This window comes from Acanthopagrus latus, chromosome 14 (assembly GCF_904848185.1).
Source record: "Acanthopagrus latus isolate v.2019 chromosome 14, fAcaLat1.1, whole genome shotgun sequence".
Classification (NCBI taxonomy): Eukaryota; Metazoa; Chordata; class Actinopteri; order Spariformes; family Sparidae; genus Acanthopagrus; species Acanthopagrus latus.
The window spans coordinates 14,404,714-14,428,135 of record NC_051052.1 but is presented as its reverse complement, the minus strand read 5'-3'; the positions used below and the strand labels follow the sequence as shown (position 1 = coordinate 14,428,135).

Here is a 23,422-nt window from a genome sequence, read left to right as displayed (position 1 = left end):
CTATACTCTTACATCTCGTCGTCCTACTATTTAGTTTCACAGACCTGTATTTCTCCGGAGATGGGGTGGGACTGGATCTTTGTTCCCTCTGCAGTCTGTGAGAAATAAAAGCAACTTGCTTAGTTACTGCTGGCAACAATATGTAGGTGGATACGTTGAGTTTGGAGGTGGGTGTTCACACTGTACAGTATGTACTGTACTGCACTGTGCTCATGCAGACCCCGAGGCTAAACTATGAGTTAAACTCTGGAAATTGATGCATCTGTTTTAGTATTCATCTCAGATGACTTACAAAGGGTACATGTTTTATTTATAATGAAAGAAAAAGCTTCAAAATGTAGAGGGTTTTTACACATTTTTATATTCAAAGTGGGAGACAAAACTCAAATCTGTTCCTAAGCTGAACGTGACGATCAACACTCTGTGAACTCGCCTTGCTGCTGTGGCGTTTCTTGCTGACGGAGGGCGATCCTGGCTGACCAGGGCTGGAGGTCGCTGAGGTGGTGGCAGGCAAGGAGGAGGTGGAGGAGGGACCCTGCTGCTGGGACACCTTTTGCAGCTCAGCCGCCAGCTGCTTGGGGTCAACGCCCGGAGACCTGGGAGGTCTGTCACCTGGACACGTACATTATTATACAAAGGGACCCACATGTAGTCATGCGTGAAGACAAAGAGGGGAGGCGAACTCTGTGTTCATGTTTCTATATAGTCATTCATTTTTTAAACATAATTGCATATTAACATTGAATATTAGTAGGTAAGCTAAGATCTACCTAATTAAAGTAAAACATGTAATGATAATCATCTGGTAAATTGGTTATTTTGTGTGTTTACCAAATAACAAAATGTGTAAATAGGGGAGGGCCCAAAAAACTGTACAGTCTCTCCTGGCTGGAAATAAACTGGTGGAAACACCAGAAACACTGTTACCACCTCATATTCTGGGTTTGTTTTGATTCAACATCAAGATTTTTTCATACGTGTGAAACGTTCTATATTTGCACAGCACGGAGGCGTTACAAAATTTACATTTTGTTATGCAATCCCCCGTGTTGTATGATGACGAATAAAACCACCCTGGACCTTGAGAAGTCTGATTCTTTTGCTTCTACGCGTCATTCCATTAAAAAGGAACAAGGGAACAGAAAACAGTAATCTGACAGAAAGGTTTGACAGTGTGGTAGCTTTTCTGAGAACAATGTGATATTCCCAGTGTAATGCAGGCTGAGAGAGAAATGCTGGTCAAGGGAGAACACAACTTAATTTGAGAATACAGAGAAGGCAGAGGCGGGGGTGCGGACAAAGTGAGAAGCAGCACTTAACATTGGTGTTGGAGCTATACAAATACTGCAGCTCACTTTTGCTGTGCTCCTGGAAATCCAGGTGGTCGGATCCTTCAGACTCAGCCAGCATGTTGAGATCCCTGAAAGGCCGACGAAAGAATAATGTGTCATATAACTCTTATTATTAAAACTCAAGCAGAAAAGAGAAAATGAATGATAGGACAATGCAGATATAACAAAAATATGACTTATTACTCTCAATTTATTAATAATAAAATGCAGGTTCTATTTAAAGGGGTGTGTCTCCTAGGATTTAATGAGTGCTTCGGGAGGAAATTGAGCTTTTCAGAATCACGGCAATAATGGGAAAAAAGAAAAAAAGAATAGAGGTGGACATTTGGTAGATGAAGAGGCAGGAAATGTAAGAAGAGCAATGATTTGATTAGGATGGCGATGGAGAGTTATGATTGAAGCACGATGACTTAAATTAAAAACTAAGGATGGCATGCTAACAATAGAACACAGAGTCACAGAGGTTATACTCACAGTCTGACGCACACTTCCGCCTCATTACACGGCTGTCCGACGAGCCCCTGAACCTCTTCGTAGGTTTTCCCCGTCAGAAGAACACCATTCCACTCCAGGACTTGCATTCCTGCAGACAGCCACAAATTTGAACACGCAAACAAAAAAACAAATTAAGTGTCAGTGGCGTGTCTGTTGATTCGATTTCTTTTCCAATATCCAGTACAAACGTTTTCAACTCAAACCCAAAAAAAAAAGGCAAATCAAAGCCTTGAAGTGAGACGCTTTTTAAAGGGATCAATTCGTTCTGAAACAACAACCACATTGACCCGAACGAGGGATCAGTTCAGGGTCGCGCAGAGCGATCGTTTGAAATAAAACAATCTTTGATTCTTGCACTCAGACGACGTGTGCGTCAGACTGCAGGCCAGAACTGGAGAGAATAACTGCTGGTGACAGCCCAAACAGCATCTGTGCGACAAAGCCGCTTGCAGAGCACTCACGCACAGAACTGGGTTAAAAATAAACGTGAACACAGCCCCTTATTTTAGTTTCAGCTATAAAACTAGGATTTCAAACATGATGCACAATGGCCTGGAAAGAACACAAAATCTAGTAAGCAATGACAAATGTCTCATAGAAGGAAGAAACTGAGTGAGCAGTGATAAATCATATAAATCCACACAATATCACAGCAAACCCACTGCAACCTCCGACACACACCCCGCCTCATGGCAGGACTTACACGGATTGAAACAGCTCATCAGGAGGGTCTTGTGTTTGCGACGATACTCTCGAGCTGCATGTGTGAGCACAGTCACAGGTTGAGAGTTGAATTTCAAAGATCAGAGAAACAAGCATGCATTCGTACACAAACGCCATGACACTAAGCCGCTGCAGCTGTTGAATCTGACAATGTTTCCCCGTATTTGCAACTGTGGAGGGCGAGACGCCGCGTTCCCACTGGCGGAACCAAAGTACTTTGCAGCCATTCTGCTCAGCGCTGATGACAGGGTTATGGGATGAGTTGTCCTCGTGGCTAACAACACCGCAGATGTATCTTGACTCTTGTACCGAGGCAATCATCAACAGACTTTGTTCTGTTCTGTTCATAGAGGAATAATGCATTCGACGTGCACAGCAGGAGCTGGACAATGATGGCTGAGACAGGGTATGATTACAGTAATGGGTAGCAGAGGGGTTACACGTAACAAAGAGCGTGATGGAATACAAGTGGACATGTTAAAAAAAGAATCTAAGATAGTGCTCAGTCAATTACACAGCTAACTGAATCCTCAACTCTTTGACTTTTCCAATATACAGCCCATATTCAGAAACTGTGCCATCAAATGAGCCGTCAGGACGTCCGGAAGTTTGTGATGTCACAACTACGGCCTGATGTCCTTCCAGATTTGTTACTACCCGTTGTCTTTTCAGTTGCTGATCAATCAGGGAGCAGGGAATTGATTTGTCAGATTTCCGACCTTTTTATACAGCTTGCGACCTGGATCACACCAGCACGACATTTCTGGTTCCCACCCTGAATGTAATGTCAGAGGAAAATGGCCGCCAAGTGGATATGGTTGCAAAAAACTGCTAGAGCTGATGACAAACATGGCAAATGACACCTGCTCAGGCCTGTGAGAGCCGACCAATAACAGCAGACTGGGCCTTAAAGAGACAGGCACTTAAACAGTGGGTGAATTTCAAGTAAACATTTCAAGCAGACACCCAAAATTAGCATTATATGGGATCTTCAGGGTATTCCATTTGCATTATTCTCCCAAGATTGATCATTTAACACCATCTTTGTCATTGGTGCTAACAGTTATTGTTTGCATGCTAACACGCTAAACTGGGAAGGCAACATGGTGAATATTACACAATGTTAGCATTTAGCTAGGAGCACTTTTATGCCTAATTACTGTTTCACAGATTTGCTAACATGGCTGTAGACACTTAGCTTTGTTTTTTACAAGATCCATGTTTATATTTCCCCAGCTTTGCAAATCAAATGAGCATTTATTTTGTTGCAAGGAACGTTGGGGGTATATCAGCTCTTGCTTTGTTGTAAAGACAACATTTTTTTTTAACTCAAGACAAATTCTGTGAGCCACAATAAGCACCAATTTCCCCACTATTGTTCCCATCTGTGTTTGTTTTATTTGTATAATTTTAATGAAGCAGTTTCCACTGGCACTCTCTTAAGAAGGCCCTCAATGAGAAGTTTAGAGAGGAGAAACACAGAGGAGACAGCAATGTTGGAGGGAGACACAAACAAGAACAGAAAGTACGGAAATGATTGCCCACACACACATACACACACACGCATCCACAGAGCACAGACAGATGGATAGCACAGTACGCAAATCCAAACCGGGCAGTATTTTTCTCTCCCTATCTCGCCATCCATAGATCACCAGTGTGACAGCTTCAAAAAGGCCCAGCCCATGGCTTTAGCGATTGTCAGACACCCTCAACGTGGCTCAACACAGAGATTAAAGGGGACTATGAGGAGACAGATGGACTCAGGGGGTGAGAGGGTTAACTGCTCCCAGATTCCCACATGTGAAATCAATAGCACCTCATGAAATGTGTTCCTGTTAATCTACCGCACACGGCAATTCATCCTGGGGCGGCGTCAGCGAGAGGTGTGTAACGGTGAAATCACAGGTCATATATCAGTGCGCAATGGTGACTCGAGCTCACTGTAGCATCTGTGCTGTAGCTGTTTCATCCTGCTGTATATGAACTGCTTCACCTCTATGGTTTTTTTTTTGTTTTTTTTTTTAGAACTAAAACTTCACTTGCGATAAACTGCCAATACTCATTGTTGACAGCGAGGGTGACATTATTTGTTACTAGTTTTACAGAAATAGAATCTAAATCAGACTCGAGGGGTGCATCCTTCATACTGCTAAAGCGATGTTGATGTGATCTGACAGACTGCTGCGTGGATCATCACCCTACTTGACCCGCCTCTGACATTTAATAGTGGTTAACAAGTTGTGAAGGCAGGTAACACCAGGCCTGGTGATCCATATGTGGGTGTTTTATGAATATTCTGCCAACTCTGTTCCTGCAGGCAAATCTCCTCCCCCGTTCTCCCTGTGACAGTCCTGATCATGTAATACTAAAAAGTATATAGACCAACTGTTGAGTCGATGAGCTGATATAACAAGATGCAAGTAAATACTCAAACTTCGACAAATATGCAAGTGCAGCAAGCAGCCAGTTAGCTTAGCTTAGCACAAAGCCTGGAAATTGAGGAGATGGCTATCTTTGTTTCATCCAAAGGCAGAAAAACCCACCCAGTAGCACATGTTAACATCTCTGTCAGGAAATCATCAGGGTCATGGCCCCTTGTACAACCACAGTGTGATGTTTTTAGACTTGTATGAATTAAACAAATGAGATATGACATGTTACTCAAAGCGGTTTAGCCTCTGGTCACAGCCATGCTAGCTTCACCCTGTTTACACCAAATTCTAAGCTAAGCTAACAGGCTGCTGGCAGCTCATCATCTTCAATGTGCTTTTTACTTTATTCTCTTTTCACCCACAAACAAACAAACTGCAAGAAAAGGTGGGTTTAATTTGGGAAAAGAGCTTACCTTCTAAAATCTTTCCTGTTTGTTCGGCAGCTCCACCAGGCAGGACTTTGGCAACGTAGGCCCCAATGTCTCCATTAGAGCCGGGCACCTCTTTCCCTCCGACCACACGGATACCCAGACCATTTCCTGGTTAGGACCAACAACAAACACTGGTGAGTGGCAGTTTCAAAGGAATTTGAAGTCAATTTTAGCTTCTGAAAATCATTTTGGCATTGTAATGTTTAATTTGTGATGATAGTATTTAAGATTGTGACAGAGAGACGGCCAAAAAGACAGTTAAGTATGGGGGATTTATCAAGCTAGCTAGCTAGATACCGTACCAGTGTTAGCTATAGCCTTAGCTTAACCAACAACTATTTACTGAAAGGTGTTTGACCACCTTCAACATGTCTTAACTATATTCTTAGTTTATTCAGAAATTATTCAAGTATTTATTTATTTAATTATCTAAGTATTTAAATGAGGTAGTGGCTTAATCAAATGAACAGTTAATGTAACCTTCTAAAGGTAAATAATGTTAGCTTAGCAGGGTTAAAGTGTTGTCATCTCAGTTTCACTTAAGTCATTTAAATAACTTGTTTATATGTATGAAATTATAGATATATGTATAATTGTACATATTACTTAAATATTAGCAGTAGACATACCGGAACAAAATAGATTTAATCCCTGAACATGTACTGTAAATAAAGTTTTTATTTTTTTCTGTTGTTTGGCAGCTACTTAGCTTAAACAGGAATAACAAAGAGTACCGACAACCTCCATTTCACTGACTTTGATAGCCAGTGTAAAAGCTTTAAGTTTCAGTAATGCTGTTGTTACCGCTCTTCACTCTACCTTTTGTGGATGGCATACCAGCCAGCATCTCTGCCAACTATCTACAAACCACATATGGATCTGTTATCTTTCCCTCCAAAGGTCACGCATACAAAGTCCTCCCTCTATGCAGAACCAGAAGCTCCCTCATTTAACAGAATTAAACACTGTAATATAGTTAAAATGACTCAGTTCAGCACCAGGCCCTCATAAACAAAACGCTTCCTTTGTGGGCCATTTGTTAATTGCATAAGATAATCCAGAGTGTGAGGGATACGCCATTTTGAGCATGGCAATGACTGATGAGCGTGGAGACGAGCCAAATCAAAAGGGAAGCCAGGAAATGAAATGTCTGCCTGCTTTGAGCCTGGAGGAATGGTGTGATGGAACGTAATGGCACGGGAAGTGACTCGCCAGTTTTCTTGAGATCTGCCATGAATATCAAGTAAATAGAATTCATGAAGCACACTTGTCATGCTCTGTAAACCTAATGAGACGTTATGGCACGTATCAATATGTGCATTTCACTTGTCCTTATTTTTTTATTTTAATTGTTTTAGTAATTTTGAATCTATTTTACAATCACTCATATTCAATCAGAGGAAAACAGTGCTGGGAGCAGTGAATATTTGATTCAGTCAGTAAGCAACGGGGTCAATAAATTCTGATGCATGCATTACAGTCAATAACACATTAGCTTGGTGCACATGCCTCACTGAATGCATGTTATTCCTAGTCTTAGCATCGTCTTTCGGTTTAGCATGCTGCTGTTGTTATTGAATGAAATGCAGTATTACTTTACCTGAGACACTGCGGTCTTTGGGATCCCTCTGCAGTTTGACCCTGAGGTGAGGGAAGGGGTAGTACGGGCCTTTTCCCTGTGGCCCACACACAATGGTGAGATGTCATGTATGCACAGGGTAAATGGTAAACAGTTAAGTATGGATTCTTTGCCACATGGACATATATGTGGCATTTAAGTGCCTTTCATTACCATGTGAGCGAACATACCACATATAATTATCCAGGCAATAACAGTGTGGGTGCATGCATTTCATTACAGCTTGGACTTGTTACACAGTGGGGATTTGCCAACAGTGTCGGTGTTCAGTAAGTTGGTGTGTTTGTCCCCGTTTCACCTGTCTCTTCTCTTGTCCGTTCTCTGACCGTCCGTCCCTAGGTTTGTCAAACCAGTCGGTCTCCTCTCGTCTAAGGTGGTAGGCTTCGGGGATAAAAACAAGCAGCACCAATCAGAACCAATCTGAGAACCTGGACCTTTTTTTGAACCTACCACATGAATTGATTTCTTCAGTTGAGGTAAGTATAAAGGTGCTAACATATCATAAGCCAAATTATATTCATGAGAAGTCAATAATAATGTGTGATTAGGCTTAAAAAGAAAAGAAAAACAAAACTATTTAACTTGCATGTGAAAAGGAGAAAGGATGCCAAACAACATTTCTCTTAAGTATTATAAGACAGAAAATGCAGTTTAAGGGTGAAATAAAAGCAGTATTAGTACATGATGTATATTAGCATAATATAAACCAATATTGCATTGTAATTTTCTATGAATGTAAATGTTGGGCATGTACATATCATTGCATTATGTCTAACATCAATTGTATGGAATATCTGAAACATGTATGTTATGTAACATCGTATGAATTTTGCAATGTAAAGTCATTGAGAATTTCTTCCAGGAATTGCAAAAATTAAATTGGCATTTATTTGCAATTTTAATAGTGTCCTAAAACCTCCCCAACATTTTAATATCTATTGATGCTATATATGGTGTGCAGGTTAATATGTTAGCTAATGGAAGACTAGAAAACCGAACTAATACTCTACCATTGGTTGCATCGTCTCTGTTCAAAGCCATCAGGGAATCACTTAGCGCTGAAATCAAGGCAAATGTGTTTACATTGCAAAATGAAGGGATCCAATATGAATTTATTAACAAGGAGTTATGCCACATTCAAGACAACTTAGAGCTAGAAACTTTAAATATTTAAACCAGAAAGTTAAACAATGGTTCCTCTTTGAGAACCAGAACTACTAAAACTGTAACATTTTGCATCCCCTTCTCATGAACAAATCCTCAGCCTGGAAACTTTCCAGGTCGTTGCTGCTTTTAAAGCACTCCACAGAACACATGAATAACAGTGATTAAATGGTTTTAGTCACAGCTGGAAGAGTAGGCATTACCAGTATATTGCTTATATATACACACCGCGATACAATATACCGTTTATGGCTTTTGCCAAGCATAATCCAAGGGTTATAAAAGCAGATGCTGCAGTTAACTAAAATGTATTTTATGTTCTTGCTTAAAAAATTCTATGTATTCCCTGTTGGAATAAGACACTGTTCAGAATACTTGATAACAATGGGGTCATCTTAAAGATGAAAGCTCAGACTATGATATGCTTTCAGCATTTGTTAATTAAAATAATCAGGTCGGTTGTGCATTGCTGAGTCCTCAAGTTTTATGATTAAATATCAGGAAACAAGGGCTGTACTAACAGAGTGTGTTCATTTTCACAAAAGTGAGGCGGCAATACTTTTAGGAAATGCAGTAAAAGAAAGGTTAATAGAACTAAATGTCCATGCAACATAAAGTCACTGATGCATCACAATACAAGCAAGTATTCATGACAAGACATGCAAGTTAAAGTGTTGTATTTATTACATACATTCAAGTGTTGCAACCAAAGATCATGCAATTCAAAAAAATACAATCAAGGTTGCCCTACTGTAACAGCTAAGTCTTTCTAGGGATGTCAGTATAATTTGGTAACATGATGACATCACCTTTAGTTTAGTATAAAGCTTTAAACCTTAAATATATTATACACTAAAATATACTCATGAAATACACCAATATTACCCACTATCCTCAATATACATCAACTGTTGGGGACTCCAAAAATATACTCTTTGTCCTATCAGCAATGTTATTATATTACAATGTCATTTTGAAGAGCATAAGAACTGCATAAGAACTGGTTGAACCGACAGAATTTGGTACCAATTATGCAAATTTTGCAAGTGGGGGAGGCACTTTTCAGTCTATCATTTGTGGGAAGAAAAAAGTTTTCTGAATCTCACCTAAATTTTGAAGGATTATTATGTTATTGTGGCTCAAACCTTGTATGATTAACAAGCAGGAATACTTGAGGAGTGAAAATTTTGACAGCATGCTCTAAATAAGTGTGCAATATCTAGTTGAGGAGGGAAACCTCTCACACAATGTAGCTGTAACAGACATTTACACAGTACTGTGACATGCAGTGAACTAATATGGGAAAATGTGACATAATATCTAGAGTACAGACAGAAACACGGTGCATGCATAAAGATACATTCAATCAAACCCTATAAGATGTCAGAAAGATTTACAAAGGCATGCATGCATACCAGATATTAACTGATCAACCAAAAGAACTGACACCAGAACACAAAAATAAGTTACATTCACCCAAGATTAGGTTAGAAATGAAAACATAAAAAACAGACACATGCAGACTTTCAGTGAATACACAAAAACTAGTACACAATAGTAATAATTGCAAGCAAGACAAACCAAAAACAGACGTTCTTAAGGATGAAACATTAAGAAGTAGAAGAGTGACCATGTGACAAGTCTGTTTTTTACCTTCACTATCTGACATGGTGCCCTGAAGGTCATCCATCAGCACATAACCCCTACCCCTGGTTGGTTCTTCCCTGATATGTTGCTGTTGCTGGGAGTCTTGCAAGGACAGACAGGAACCAAACTGGTCCCTTGAATCAGCAGAGATGGGTGGCAGAGGTCCTGCTGATGCCCGGGCCATGCCCATAGGCTGCCCCACAGGACTCAGGGGGCTTTCTTCCTCCGAGTTCTGGGCCACTATGGGTATTCGGCCACGTCCGCTTTGCACGATGGGAAGGCTTGTTGGTTTGGTGCGACCAGAGGGTGTTTGGTAGCTTGGTACATCTCCAGATGCTTCACCGTCTCCTTTAAGCCTCAGTGAAGAGCTGGAAGGATCCCTTTTGATAGACAAGTCCAGACCATAGCATGATGTGGGCCTGGATGAGGGTCTTGAGCGACTACCACTTGGATAGGCAGAGTCCAAACCTAAGCTCTGGCCCAAGTTCAGAGACCCAGCCAAGTTGGCACCCAAGGTGGACCCCAGATATTTTTGCTGCTCTGCAATATTCTTACGAAGGCCAAAGGTAATCTCGTCCTGTGAGAGCCGGCTGGTCCTTGTAGATGCACTAGTAGAACCAAGATAGCTGGTGTAGTCTGTCTCCAAACCTCTGGTGTCTGTAATAGAGGGATACTTAGAGGAGATCTTCGGATCTAACAAAGGAGTTTTGTGTTTTTGGTACAACATGGATGCTGGGAGATTTTTAGCTGCCTGCTTCTCTAGAGTAAGACGACTGATACTGTACTTATCTGTCTTTGGATAGTGTCTTTGGGAGTAACTAGAGACACCAGAGCTGGGAGTGTAGTAGTGCTGGGAGGAGAGACCTGTCAACTGTTCTAGGTTTTCTGTCCCACCAGTACTTCTCCTAAATTCTTGCTTCAGCTGCTGCTTCAGGAGTTTAAGCTCATACGGTTCCTCCATTGCATCCTCTTCATCAGGGGTTTTTCCATACGTATGGAGTCTAGAGGTAGATCCCAGATAGTCAGTAGACCCCAGATCGGCAGCACTCCTGCGCAGCAGCTTCTCTGCCTTGGCCAGCTCTCTTTCAGCCAAACTATAAGATGAAGACAGACCTGTGGAGCTTTTAGCCAGTTCTGCAGCATCTTCCAGCAACATGTAACTCCGAGGTGTATGGTGATCTACATCTGTGTAATAGGAATCAGAGACAGTTGACATGGGGCTACGTGCTAGACTTCCCACCTCCAAGGCTCTGAGGTCAAGGTGGTTGCCATATTTGTCATACTTTACTCCCAGATAAGCTGATGATGTGGGATCAGGTTGGCGGCTAATGACATCATATTTAGTTGCATCTAACTCTGAGAGAAGGGCTGCTTGTCTGGCTGCTTTTTGTTGCAACAGAAGCATCTGGTGGTAACTCTGCTGCTGGGAGCTAGTCAGCGAAGGGACTGAGGAATAGAGAGAATGAGACTGGTAGGCCTGAGGAGTCTGGTACAGTGACTGCTGGTATTGGCTTTGAGGGTACTGGTATGAGTATTTTCCATAATCATGCTTGGTTTGCGGTGGGACAAAGTCATCCAGTTCTGACTGTGGAGCTGTCCTAGGACGCTCGAGACCATGACCTTCAATCTCCTCATCCTCGCCATCTCCACGCCCACCTCTAGTCTCTCGGATGTTACTAACCTCACTGTCTGACATGTAGTCCCTGTCCTCAGCAACGCTCTGCAAGTAGGCCCTTTCCCTCTTTTCTCTCTCCTTCAATAGCACATCTTTTCGCCGATTAATGCCCATCTCCAAATACCTTAGTTTGGCATCAATCTCTTTCTCTTCCTCATCTAACTCTGCTTGTCTTTTGCGGAGTTTGGAGGACTCCCGTTCCACAAGATCTAGCTCTCGATCAATATCTTGTAGGATCTTGGCACGTGCCATGTTGGAATTGCGGCACATTCTTCGGCGTGCAGAACCAGTGCTGTATGCTGTTTGGCCAGTGGTTGTCGACTCATCCTCTGATGGTGGATTGGGGAGAGTCCTCTTCACTTTCTTCTGAGTGCCTGTTGGTGTGCCACCTGAGCCTTTGCCCTGTATAAAAATTGAGACAAAAACTACTGATTAGATATACAGGAATTACAACACTTTCCTTAATCACCAAAAATGAGTCTGCTGGTTTTGACTTTTTGTGAAAGACCATTCAGATAACAATGAGATAACTGCTAAATTTTACATGATTTTAATTATGTAGTTAAAAGGCAGAAAGGGACTTAATTCTAGTCTCTGTATAGTGTTAATATAAAATAGTGATTTTCCATTTTGAGTGTATTAAAGGTTATTGGAAAACAGGGTGTATTGATCACCTTTTGTGCATGCTTTCTTGCCCATACATTTGACTCACTAAATTGTAGACCCCTAAGTGTAGTTTCAAAAGAAATAATTTATTCACATTGAGCCTCTACGGATCTCTGACAGCTCAATATTTTCATGCAAGCTCAGCTTATTTTCCATCCTTTTACGAATGTATGAGATTCTCAAGAGTGAATTGCCCAAGCAGAAAACTGACTTCCAGACCCCATGAGGGCCAAGAGGAGCAATACAAGAGGCCTAAGTGAGAATGCATAACCCATCACACTATGTTAAATTCATTTTCACGTGTGTGTGTATTTTACTATGTATGTCCACAGATCAAAATTATATCAGAACTTCGGTCATTACTTTGAATGTTTTCATAAAACACAATACAGTATTATTGTTGAAATACACATAGTGATACAAGCACTGTAGAATTTAGATTTCAATTAACTTTGTTAATGTCTCTATAGTAATAATGCAGATATGGCCACATCCCTTGGGACAAGGTCACAGCAGTTTACAGGCCAGACACAGCAGCATTGTATAACATGAAGTTCAGAGAATGGGCTCTATCTGTAAAACTTATATGACAAGCTGAATGAGAATGGTCTAAACGTAAATGCCAAAATGAACCAAAGCTTAGAAAAACCACCATCATTGAAGTTGCGCCCACTTTATCAAGAAATGAGCTGATGTTGGAAATACCTCTCCTAACACATCTTTCTTATTACAGACCAAAATTACAGTTTAAATACAAATATTGTCTTTATCTTCTTAGAGTTGAAATAAACCAACCTTTTGTTTTTTTGTTAGCCAGCATGTTCTGTCTTATACTGATATAATTCATAGTACTCACAGTATAGCTATCCCCATACTGGGTGCCAGATGTTGCCTTATCCTCTCCTGTTGGACTCATGGGCTTAGGGTCAGACATGGATCTCTGCATGGCTTTTGGCCCTCTGGGACTTCCTGGAGAGGCTTTTAATGGGTCCTCGCTTCCTCTTAGCTTTTGTGGGCTTGTATCACCCAGTGATTTCTCATAGGACACAAACTCAAGGGATTTGCTTGGGGATATACAGGGGGATATGGGGGAATAGAGCACTTTGGGAGATTTAGGAGCATGAAGTGTAGAGGAATCAACTTTGAGGTTAGGAGACTGGCCTATCTCTAAGGGGGTAGGTCTTTTCTTTGGTGATGTCCTTTCAGAATCAGACAGCTCCATCCTGGTGTCCATTCTAATGTTCCCATCTGTATCTGTTTGTATAGAAATCTCAGTGTGGGCTTGAAGAGACATCTCTGACTGCCCACTCCTATCACCTCTGGCAGTGCGTGGCCGGCTTTGTCGGCTTCTCGTCTGAGCCTCCCATTCATCTTGATCCTCATCATCAGTCTGCACACAACTGTCAACACTCTTTTTAGCACTTCTCTTTTTTCTCCCTGCTGTGTAGGCTTTGCTGACTGCCTCATCCTCTTCATCTGTCTGGCACCCACTATCCGTTATCTTTCGGGACAACACTGTGCCATCAGGTCCCAAGACAATTGCCTCCTGCACTCCATGCCCTGGTATGTCCCCACCTGGGTACATCTGACGAAGCTTTTGCTCTTCCAGTTGAAGGCGCAGTTGCTCTTGCAGTCTCTGAATCTGCTCAAGCTGCTGCTGTTGCTGGGCATAAGTTTCTTTCTGCATCATAAGGTGAGCCTGTCTTTCCTCTTCCTGTTGGTTCAAGATTTGCTGCTTCATGGACTGCAGCTCCTCCAGTTCTTTCTGGACCAGGAGCTGTTCATGCTCACGGAACCGCTGAATCTCCTGGCGCTCCCACTCTAATTCCTCTGCCAGGCGTTGTTGCTTGAGTTTCTCCATCTCTAGCCGCTCACGTTCTGCCTGATACTGGCCATCCCCAGGAACCATGGGTGAAGACAGAGCCTCTAGTGAAGCAGCTATGGCTTCCAGGGATGCATCGGTGTAGGTGTCAAGGGATAAAGAAGCTGTAGCTCTGGGGGCTTGGGCAGCTGTAGTACTGCCTCTAGAGATCTCCAGATTGAGTGGGGCATCGCCTTGCTCTTCTGTTGCATCAGTGGAGATAGTTGACAGGAAACTGTGCGACCGTGTGAGTGGTAAGTTCTGAAGGTTGGACAGGGAAGGCATGGTGTCGCTGGTATGCATACCTGACAGGGTGTTGTATGTTGTACTAAAGATGGACCCGGGTTGGGTAGTAATGGCATATGTAGATGGTATTGGTGCTGCAACAGAAGAATATACCACCCCATTTGATGATCTCAAAACGCTGCTTGTACCAAAGAGTGTACCAACAGCAGTTGTGACTCTGGCTTGGGAATAGGGTGGAATTGTCATTCCTGCGTAAGCCCCTTTCTTGGAGTAGTCAACAGCTTCACCTGTCAAAAGTCAAAAATATCAGTTGAGTCCAAATAATTCAGACTTATTCAATATGGAAGCAAGCCATGCCATATCCAAATTATGAAAAAAGGTGGAAAAAGAAAAAATGTTGAGATTTGCAACAAGCATAAACAAGATGTACAGTAAGAGCATGCAGGCACATGCAAAAATATTACAAAGAATGAACAAAAAATTAAGAAAAATGAATTATCCATGCAAACAAACAAAAACAAAAAAGCAAAAACAATCCAAAAATGCCACGTTAGCCATGAATGAGTGGAGGCAGTTCAAAGTGACATTTAAGCGACAGGTCTGCAATGTCACTCCACTGACCTGCATCAGAAATCTTTGCAGAGGTAAGATCTACCGCACCATCTGTGGTACCACTGAAATTATAGCTGTTCTTACTCTTGTAAAAGAACAGGCCAGCTTCTGCTAGGTTAGTGTCTGACATTGAGGGTTTTATTCCACCAAAACCTCTCATTCCATAAGGTGATCGGTCATACTGGTAATGGTCATCACGATAACCAAAACGGTCTTCAGGCAGGGGTGTGGTAGGTTGCTGAGTCGTGCAGCTTCCTGCAAATGGGAGCTTGTATACAACATCACAGCATACAGCTCTTTTTCCTGCTGTCAGATCCACTGGTTTGCCATCATCATCTTTGATCACAGCTGTGGCTACTTCTGCAGAAGCAGCATCGACTGATACCACAGTATTGAATGGTTTTGTTGTGGTAAGGTCAACAGCTCCTGCCACTGTTGGTGTACCTGTAGTTAATCCATTGGCCACACTTGAAATAGAAGCAGGTGCAATAGTGACAGGGGCAGTCTGGAAAGTTCCTCCACCTGTGCCTGATCCAACAGACAGGTTAATAGGGATCTCTGTACCAATATTAGTGGAAGGCTGAGAATCAATAGGGCGATATATAATTTGAGAAAGAGGCTCAAATGATTTATTTTTTGTTAGCTGAAGGGGGACTGAAGAAACTTGAGCGATATCAGCATTGTCACATTGCTGTATTGTGGCAGAACAGGTCACAATGGTGATGCTATCAGTCACTATAGATACAGTGGATGATTCAGCACTGAGGTTGACCACAGATGACTGAACTGCACTGTTCTGACGACTGACATCAGTTGCAAAGGACTGTCGTCTTGGGTCTGGGCCAGCAGACAGGTCCACACCATTCAGGTCTGATCCTGCATCCACTTTCATAGTCCTAAGATCTACCACCTCAGATGCTTGAAGGGCCTGTCCATTCTGTGCTGGCAATTGGGGCTTAGGTTTCTCCATCGAGATTGGGACACCATTTGCCCTTGGAGCTGGCACTGGCGGTGGTGTCCTTTCATGAACAACAGAAACCATGGTCCTTTGAACTTCTGTAGTGACCAGTTGAGAGATGAGATTAGGCATAACCACAGGCTGTGCTGATGCGGATATGGCTTCAATTATGTGACAAGAACTAGACACGTGTTTTTCTGGGCCACAAATCTCTTGACTTTCAATGGATTCTGTGACACGAGTGAATGCCAGAGGCACCCTGGTTGTTTGGGGAGGGGTTGTTTGTGGATGCTGCTGTAGATATGGCTGAGTTTGAGGCTGTGGTTGGTAGTAACTTTGGGGCTGAGCTTGGGGCTGAGCTTGTGGCTGAGCTTGGCGCAAAGGTGATGCTGGGCCAGGGCTAGAGGGAGCTTGAGTTGAGACACTGTCTACTGGAGAGCTAGGCTGAGACGGCAGTGTGATGACCACATATGTGTCACGAAGATTGCTGGCATATCTTGGAGAAGAAGGAGACTTTGGTGAGGGTTGAAATGGCTTGCTCTCAGAAGAAGGGCTCAGATTCAGGGCTATGTCAGCAGGACCAGTGGGAAGTACAGACGGTCTTGGTGGGTGTGGGGCATGGGCAGGTGAGGAAGGCTGTGAGCCAGGTTTTGGTGCGATTGGTGGTTTCACACCATGTCCTGGTCTGCTGTCCCCAATCCCAGCAGGAATGGATGGCTTTGGGGGAACAGGAGGGGGGGCATGAGGTTTGTACATTGGTGTAACTGCTGGTCTTGTAGGTGCTCCTTGGGCTGCAGTCTCTGGTTTGATTGGAGTGGCTGAAGCCTGAGGGGGAAGTGGGACTGGAGGTTTCCTGGGAAAAACAGTAGGTTTTGGTGGAGTCGGAGGAGGCAGTGGTGGTGCAACAGGTACTTCTTCTATTTCCTGAGAATTAGCTCTACGTGGGACACTTGGCTTGGGGGGCACAGGTGGGGCAGTTGACACTACGCTAGGAATGCTTGGTGTGTACTGGGGAACTGTGGGCAAGGGTGATACATTAGCAATCGCATGGGCTGATGTTCTTGGGAGTGCACTAGATAAGTCCACAACATCAGCCTGTGATGCTGTTACTGTGGTGTGAGGTTGCTGATCTGATATGGATGAGGTGGGATACTCAGAACAGACTGTCCCAGCATCAGTTTCTGTAGATGGTATCGTATCTGATACTGCAGTTCTCTCCTCTCCCTTTTTACTCATTGTCTCGTCATCAGAAGACAGTTCTCCTGAAGAGCACTGTGTCACCCTTAAGTCTGGGATGGGGTGGAGTGCCCTTCTAGATGCAGTGGCTTCCACATTTGGCTCCAGCTGAGTTGGACTTGTTCCAGGAGTCAGCACTCTTTTCATTAGCTCCTCATAGGCAGTTTCAGCATCCAACAAAGGCTTCCCATCTTTGCCATATGTAACTGTACTGCTTTTGGAGACAATGTTCTCAGCAGGTTCTAAGACAATTTCTGGGTTAGTGTTTTCTTTTTTTGGCTGCATATTTTGATATTCCTGCTCCAGCTTCATGAATTCTTTCCTCTTTTTTATCATGTCTTCATAGACTTCATCTGGTGATCTCAGCGTTTTCGGCTGAGCAGGAACAGCAATCTTCTCTGGCTCCCCCAAATCCCCTGTTGAATTGTCAATAAGAGATGCATAGGCATAGTCTTCAATGAGCATGCCTCCATACAGGGACTCTTTTCCAGGTTGAATCTCACCTTTGTCAACTGTTGGAGATGTAGCCCTCAGCATTATTTCCTCATAAGCCTCATCAGCGGATTTGAGAGTTCTTCTCTGTTTTTTATCACTATTTTGATCATCTGTTGGGGAGTGAAGAGATACCGATGTAGGCAGTTGATATGTTTTCTGAACCGCTGCAATCTTTGCAGCATGTATTTCAAACCCTTCAGGATCTGAATCAATACTAGGGGAGAAATCAGAGCAGGACGATCGTCTAATCTCCTCCATTTCAGCTTCTTGCCTGAGTTCCTCAGTTGGTGAGGCATCTTCAATGGGTGACAGGTTGCTTGGTGGTGTCTTTGTATTGTCTCGCCTCCTCTGGGCTCGAATTTCATCTTTGTCTTTCTTGGATTTTTTTCCTGAGCCCTTCTGTTTTTCTTGCTCCCTGAGGAGCTCCTCTTCTTCCCGTAACTCTTCTTCTTCAGAAGAGTCTTCAATAGTTGGCAGCATTTGACCAGGTTGTCTGTGTTTGGCTTTCCTGTGTTGTTTACCCTCACCAGAACGGATATGTCCGGGACTACTGCTGTCACTGTCTTCATCCAGTGATGACAGGGATGTTGGGGATGTCCCAGGAGTGAAGCTGGATGCATGTAGACTGGATGACCCCTCACCTCTTGACCGATCATCTGGGGAGTCAGTAAGGCTTTCCATTTCAGGCTCTCCATCATCATTAGGTATACGCATAGGGCTGCTGGTTGCATTCAGCTCCATAGTTTGGAATTTACGAACTGCAGTACCAGTTTGACGTTCCTCTTCTTTTGCTTCTGATCCTTCCTCTTTGTCTAGATCAGGTTTATCCAATGAGTCTCTGAGTTGCTTTTCTCCTTCATCATCTGGACTTATAGTGCTTTTCTTAGTAAGCCTCCTAGCTTTACCAGATGTGCTCCTCTCTACAGACTCTGTTTTCTTCTGTTCCATTTTTTTCTTCTCATCCTCCCTGATCTTTCGCCGAATTACATTTTCCTCATCGGACGGGGAAGCATCCTCGTTCTCACTCATTTCCATGATCTGTTTTCTGATAAAATCTTCATCATCCCCCGACATTGGGCTCTCTTTTCCAAAGCTTTCACTGCTATCATCGAGGGAATCTGCTCTGACATCCATGGGCACAAGGAGCTTTTTCTTTGTGGTACCTTTGGCGTTCTTCTCAGAAAGTTCTCTGTCCTCCTCTGAGCTAGGTGAGTCCGGTGAGAGAGGTAGCACCTCTAATTTACGTCTGGTCTTTAGAGTGTCTGTTAGTTTCTCCTCATCCTTTGGTTGCGTGCTAGCCTGGGCCTCAAGAATGGGAAGAACAGTGCTTTCCAACTTTGCTAGGTCTGATGGGCTGGTGGGACTGCCATCCTTGGCAGCCACTTCTTTGTCTCCAGGCTCTTTCAAGGTCTCTACCTTTTTCACCTGTTGGATTAGAATAAGACACAATTAAGTTCTTGCTGTAAAAAACTGTGAATACAAATTGTTTAGCAAATACAAATCGATAAAAAAAAATCTATTAGTATTTTTCATACATGAAATGAAAAGCTAATGATCATGTGAAAACAAAAAAGTAAAACATATAGTGTATCATGAGAACATTCTTAAATATGGAAGAATATGTAGTTTGGCTTTTTCCATTAGCCTCCATATGCCTACATTTATTTCTAAATCTCTTTTTTGAAAATAGCAGAAATAAACCTACAAAGATAATAACATAATCTACCACCACTTGTGCTAAATACTATGGTCACCTCAGCAACTGTATCTTCATCACTGGGCTTTCCCAGAGGTTCAGCTTTAGCTTCCTTTGTCTCCTTCACGTTTGTGTTCTCCTCCTTTGGGCCTTTGTCCTGCTCACTAACTACAGACACTGGGATTTCAGGTTCTGCTGCAGGGACAGCAACTACTGATACAGACACACCTCCATTTTCAAAAGCTGTCTCTGACACTTCTTCCTTCTTTGATATTGAGTTATTTTCTACATCAAACTGTGCAGCACTATCTTTGTCACAGACTGTGCTCGGCTCTGATACTGAAATAGGCTCCTGGATGTTGCCAGCAACAGGTTGTGACTCAACCTCATTTTTTACAACTTTTTCTTCCTCCTCTTTGATTACCACATTGTGCTCTGGGACTTTCTCAAGCTGTTCCCCATCACTGCCTGTTACAGCGGACGTCTCTCTCTCTAGTTCACGTTGATCTTCAGCAGCAATGTTTGATTTTTTCGAACCAGCTTCAGTCTCATCCTTAATGAGTTTCTCCTCAATGTCTTCACTGGCGACTGGCGCCTCACTAGTGATATCTGACTCCTTCGCTACACTTGGCATTGACTCTGTGACACTGACCTTTTCTTCAGATGTAACCACTGCATTCTCGGATTTATCATCTGCCTTTAACATTGTATCTATAGGTGTCTGCTTTTCTTCTTGCTTGGCTTCACTCTCTGCTTCAACCACTGACTTTTCTGTCTCCTTTGTCTTCTCTGACAATGTTACTGTTTTAACAAGGCTTTCCTCAGCAGGTGAGGGCTCCTGCTTTGCTGCTGGTTCTATCTCTTTATGTGTCTCATCTTTTGGGATTTCCTCAGCAACAGTCGGAGGTAACTCTGTTGTTGTTGTTTCTGATTCTTTTTTGTCAATTACCGGACAAATACTCTCTGTTTCAGCAGAGGAGGGTGCAGGACTCAATTCTGCCTTAATAACCTCCTCCTCCAGAGGTTTCTGGTCATTAGCCTTCTCAACTGTTTTCTGTTCGGTTGCCTCTCCTTCTAAAGCTTTCCCTTCGTCAGCTTTTTCCTCAATAGATGTCTCTGCAGCTGCATTATTCTGAACTTCTCCCTCTTCAAAGCCTTTGCTATTAGATAATTTATTCTCAGTGCCTGCCTCCTCAATAGCCCTCTCCTCAATAGTTCCTTTTTCAACAGCTTCCTTCTCAACTTTTTTTTCTTCAGCAGTGTCCTGTATTGTTTTCATCTCAACTGATGGTTCCAAACCAGTCCTCTCTGGTATTTTCTCCTTAGCCGTTTCCTCTTCAATGGAAACTTTTTCAACTACTTTATTCTCAACAGCGCTCTCCTCTTTAGCTTTCTCCAGAGATTTGGTTTCTCCTTCAACTGGAGCAACAGGAGGTGACTTATCCTCAGGGCCAATTGGAACAGTCTCCTCCTCTTTTTCTACAGGGTTGTTTTCCTCTTTATTAACTTGACTTTCCTCCACTGAAGCCGAGACAGGATGTTTGTTCTCTGACACCTCTGGAGAACTTTCAGATTCTACACATTTAGCTGGCTCTGGTTTTAATTCTTGCTGGGTCTCCTTAGTTTTAGGGACCTCAGCGTCTTCAGCGGGTGTTACACTTTCTACAGCCTCAGCTGGAGGAGGAGGTGCACCTTCCTTGGATACCGATGTCTCTATGTTTGGCTCTGGATCTACCTTTATTTCCGCATTAACTTCACTCTTGACATCAGGTGCCACACTCTCGGCCTCTAGTTTTGTAGCTGTCTCCGTTTGCTCAACATTAACAGTGGTGTCTACTGTATCTGATGGAGTCTGACCTGTCACAGTAGTTTCTGATTCATCTATCTGAGGTTTCTCACTTTGTTCAACCTCTGCTATTTTCTCCTCTTTTACATTTGTAGCTGTGGAAACTGGCTCAGGCTGAGGAGGAACTTCCTGCGATGCTGCTTCTGCTATCACGTCAGGCTTTGGCTCAATCGGATCTGTTGTCACTTCTGGAGGCTTTTCTCGAGTGGGCTCCACTTTCTCATTATCTGTCGGGGGAGCTGCAGCCTCATTCTGAATAATCTGAGGATTTGGCTCTGTTTCTGCCTCAGCAGGGAGTGCTGTATTGTCTAAACCTGTATTAGTCAATAGATTTTGTGTCTCACTTTCCACGGGGAGAGAAAGGTCCTCTGTCGCTTTTTGAGAGCTATTCTGTTGTTCACTGACAGCTGAACTCTGTGCTTGTTGCTCAACATTAGATGGCTGTGCCTCAGAGTTAGGATGATCCTCTGCTGCTTTTTCAGGGCTACTCTCTTGTTGCTCAACTGCTGGGATTTCACTGACAGGTGAACTCTGTGTTTGTTGATCAGCATCAGATGGCTCGGCCTCATGTACAGGATGGCCCTCTGCTATTTTCTCAGAGCTATTCTGCTGTTGATCAACTGCTGGAATACTCTCCGCTACACTCTCTGAAATTTGAGCTTCTTGTTCAGGATGTATTACAGGCTCAGACACTGCTTCAGCCACTAACTGTTCTTTCTGTTCCTCTGGCTGTGGTGTTTCCTGTGCGGTGCAATCAGGAGGAGGGGCACTAACAGAGAGAGGGGCATTGTGATCAGGTTCAGGAATGGTTTCGGGCACTACCTTGGCATCAGGTGCTGCTGGGGTTGGGTCTGCTGCTTCTACTACAGGTTTGCTATCTACAGCAGTGGGGGCAGGGGTGGAGGAGGGAGCAGGAGCAGGAACAGGAGCAGGAGAGGGTGGTTGCTTCTTCGGGGAAGCCATGGCTGGTGGAGGCATGTCTCCCAGCTGGCCTGACATGGCTCTTTGGGTCTGACAGTTGAGGCAAAGCCATTCTTTCTGTAAGACAAAGATAAGAACAAATAATTAATATGAATTCTTCAAAGTCTTCAACTTTATGTCAGTCGTGTCTTTTTTTCCCCTAACAAACTGAATAAACAAACCTTCTCTGTTTTCAGGACTGAATAAACAAAATGACCTTGAAGGACAACACAATTTCATACTGTTTGACTTTGTTTATATGTGGCGGACCCTGCCATCTTTCTTGCTACAACAGTCTCTTGATTTTGACCCACTTATGCGAAGAAGACATGCTTGTACGTAGTTAATACGTCACTGTGACAAGGGCGCCACTGTATCTTCTTCTATTTCAGGGGAAGCTTTTGCATTTATGAGACTTAAGAAATAGGCCCATGTATAATGCATGGTAATGGGACAGGGGTTTACCAGGGCATGTCAGATAGGCTTGGGTGGCCTGTGCAGACATTTCATGGAGCAGACTTAACAGAGAGACTGTGTTTGAACACTTCCGTGTGGTTTTTTGATTGTATAACCTGGTGTTCATATGTATATGCATGCTTTAAAACATGACACACCTACTTAACTGTTTTTCAACCCTTGACAAACATTCCAGACTGAAAAAAAACAAGCACTTTCGGCTGTGTGGACTCAGTGAATGGCAACTGTTTTTCCCGAGACTCTGTGCTCCCCAAACATCTTATTTAGTTCCAGTTACACCTCAATTCAAATGCTGAAGCCTGGCACAGGCTAATTTAAAGAATGTGTTCAGTGCAAAGTACAACAAATGACTATAATACGCTTGTTGAAATCACCTGGGAATCTTAACAGTGTTGCTACTTGCAGTGGGACAAGAAACTAACACAGTGCTGGAACAGCTGTTCTAACCTGACATCTTAGAGCTCTGCTTAATCTGTCCTGTCATGCCATTTTTTTTAATGTTATATATTTCCAGGTACCCACTTAAAACACAGGACTCAGAGGAACACGGCTAGGCCAAAAGGTCTGCAGGGGGTTATGATTCAAGAGCTGCAGATATTATTGGACTTAGTATCCAGTATGGCTTTGCTTTAGCTAGAAATTTAAAGGGATGATAGACAATCCACATGTTGGGATTTCAGAAAACTGCAGCTATAAATGGTGCAAATGCATACACACACTTATCCAATTAGTGTACACCAGACCAGATCTCACTTAAACACTCATCTACCTAACACACACACACACACACACACAAAAGAACCACAGT

General features: G+C 43.0%; 1 protein-coding gene and 1 long non-coding RNA gene across 2 annotated transcripts in view; one reads left to right on the top strand and one right to left on the bottom strand.

Annotated features, from left to right (window-relative positions):
* The window catches only part of pcloa (piccolo presynaptic cytomatrix protein a), a 63,188-nt gene that overhangs the window by 19,965 nt on the left and 19,801 nt on the right, over positions 1 to 23,422 (bottom strand). Inside the window, exons 4-15 of the mRNA XM_037121218.1 lie at positions 22,000 to 22,215; positions 14,956 to 19,060; positions 13,084 to 14,621; positions 9,893 to 11,963; positions 8,086 to 8,133; positions 7,374 to 7,456; positions 7,037 to 7,112; positions 5,419 to 5,544; positions 1,827 to 1,935; positions 1,356 to 1,420; positions 434 to 612; positions 45 to 95 (exon numbers count right to left, since the gene is read on the bottom strand). Coding sequence (XP_036977113.1) covers positions 45 to 95; positions 434 to 612; positions 1,356 to 1,420; positions 1,827 to 1,935; positions 5,419 to 5,544; positions 7,037 to 7,112; positions 7,374 to 7,456; positions 8,086 to 8,133; positions 9,893 to 11,963; positions 13,084 to 14,621; positions 14,956 to 19,060; positions 22,000 to 22,215 — 8,667 coding nt within the window. The remainder of the gene's footprint in view (positions 1 to 44; positions 96 to 433; positions 613 to 1,355; positions 1,421 to 1,826; positions 1,936 to 5,418; positions 5,545 to 7,036; positions 7,113 to 7,373; positions 7,457 to 8,085; positions 8,134 to 9,892; positions 11,964 to 13,083; positions 14,622 to 14,955; positions 19,061 to 21,999; positions 22,216 to 23,422) is intronic.
* On the top strand, positions 5,440 to 22,365 carry LOC119032258. The gene is made up of 3 exons (XR_005078823.1): positions 5,440 to 5,570; positions 7,415 to 7,551; positions 22,335 to 22,365. It is a non-coding gene; the product is annotated as an uncharacterized LOC119032258 (long non-coding RNA).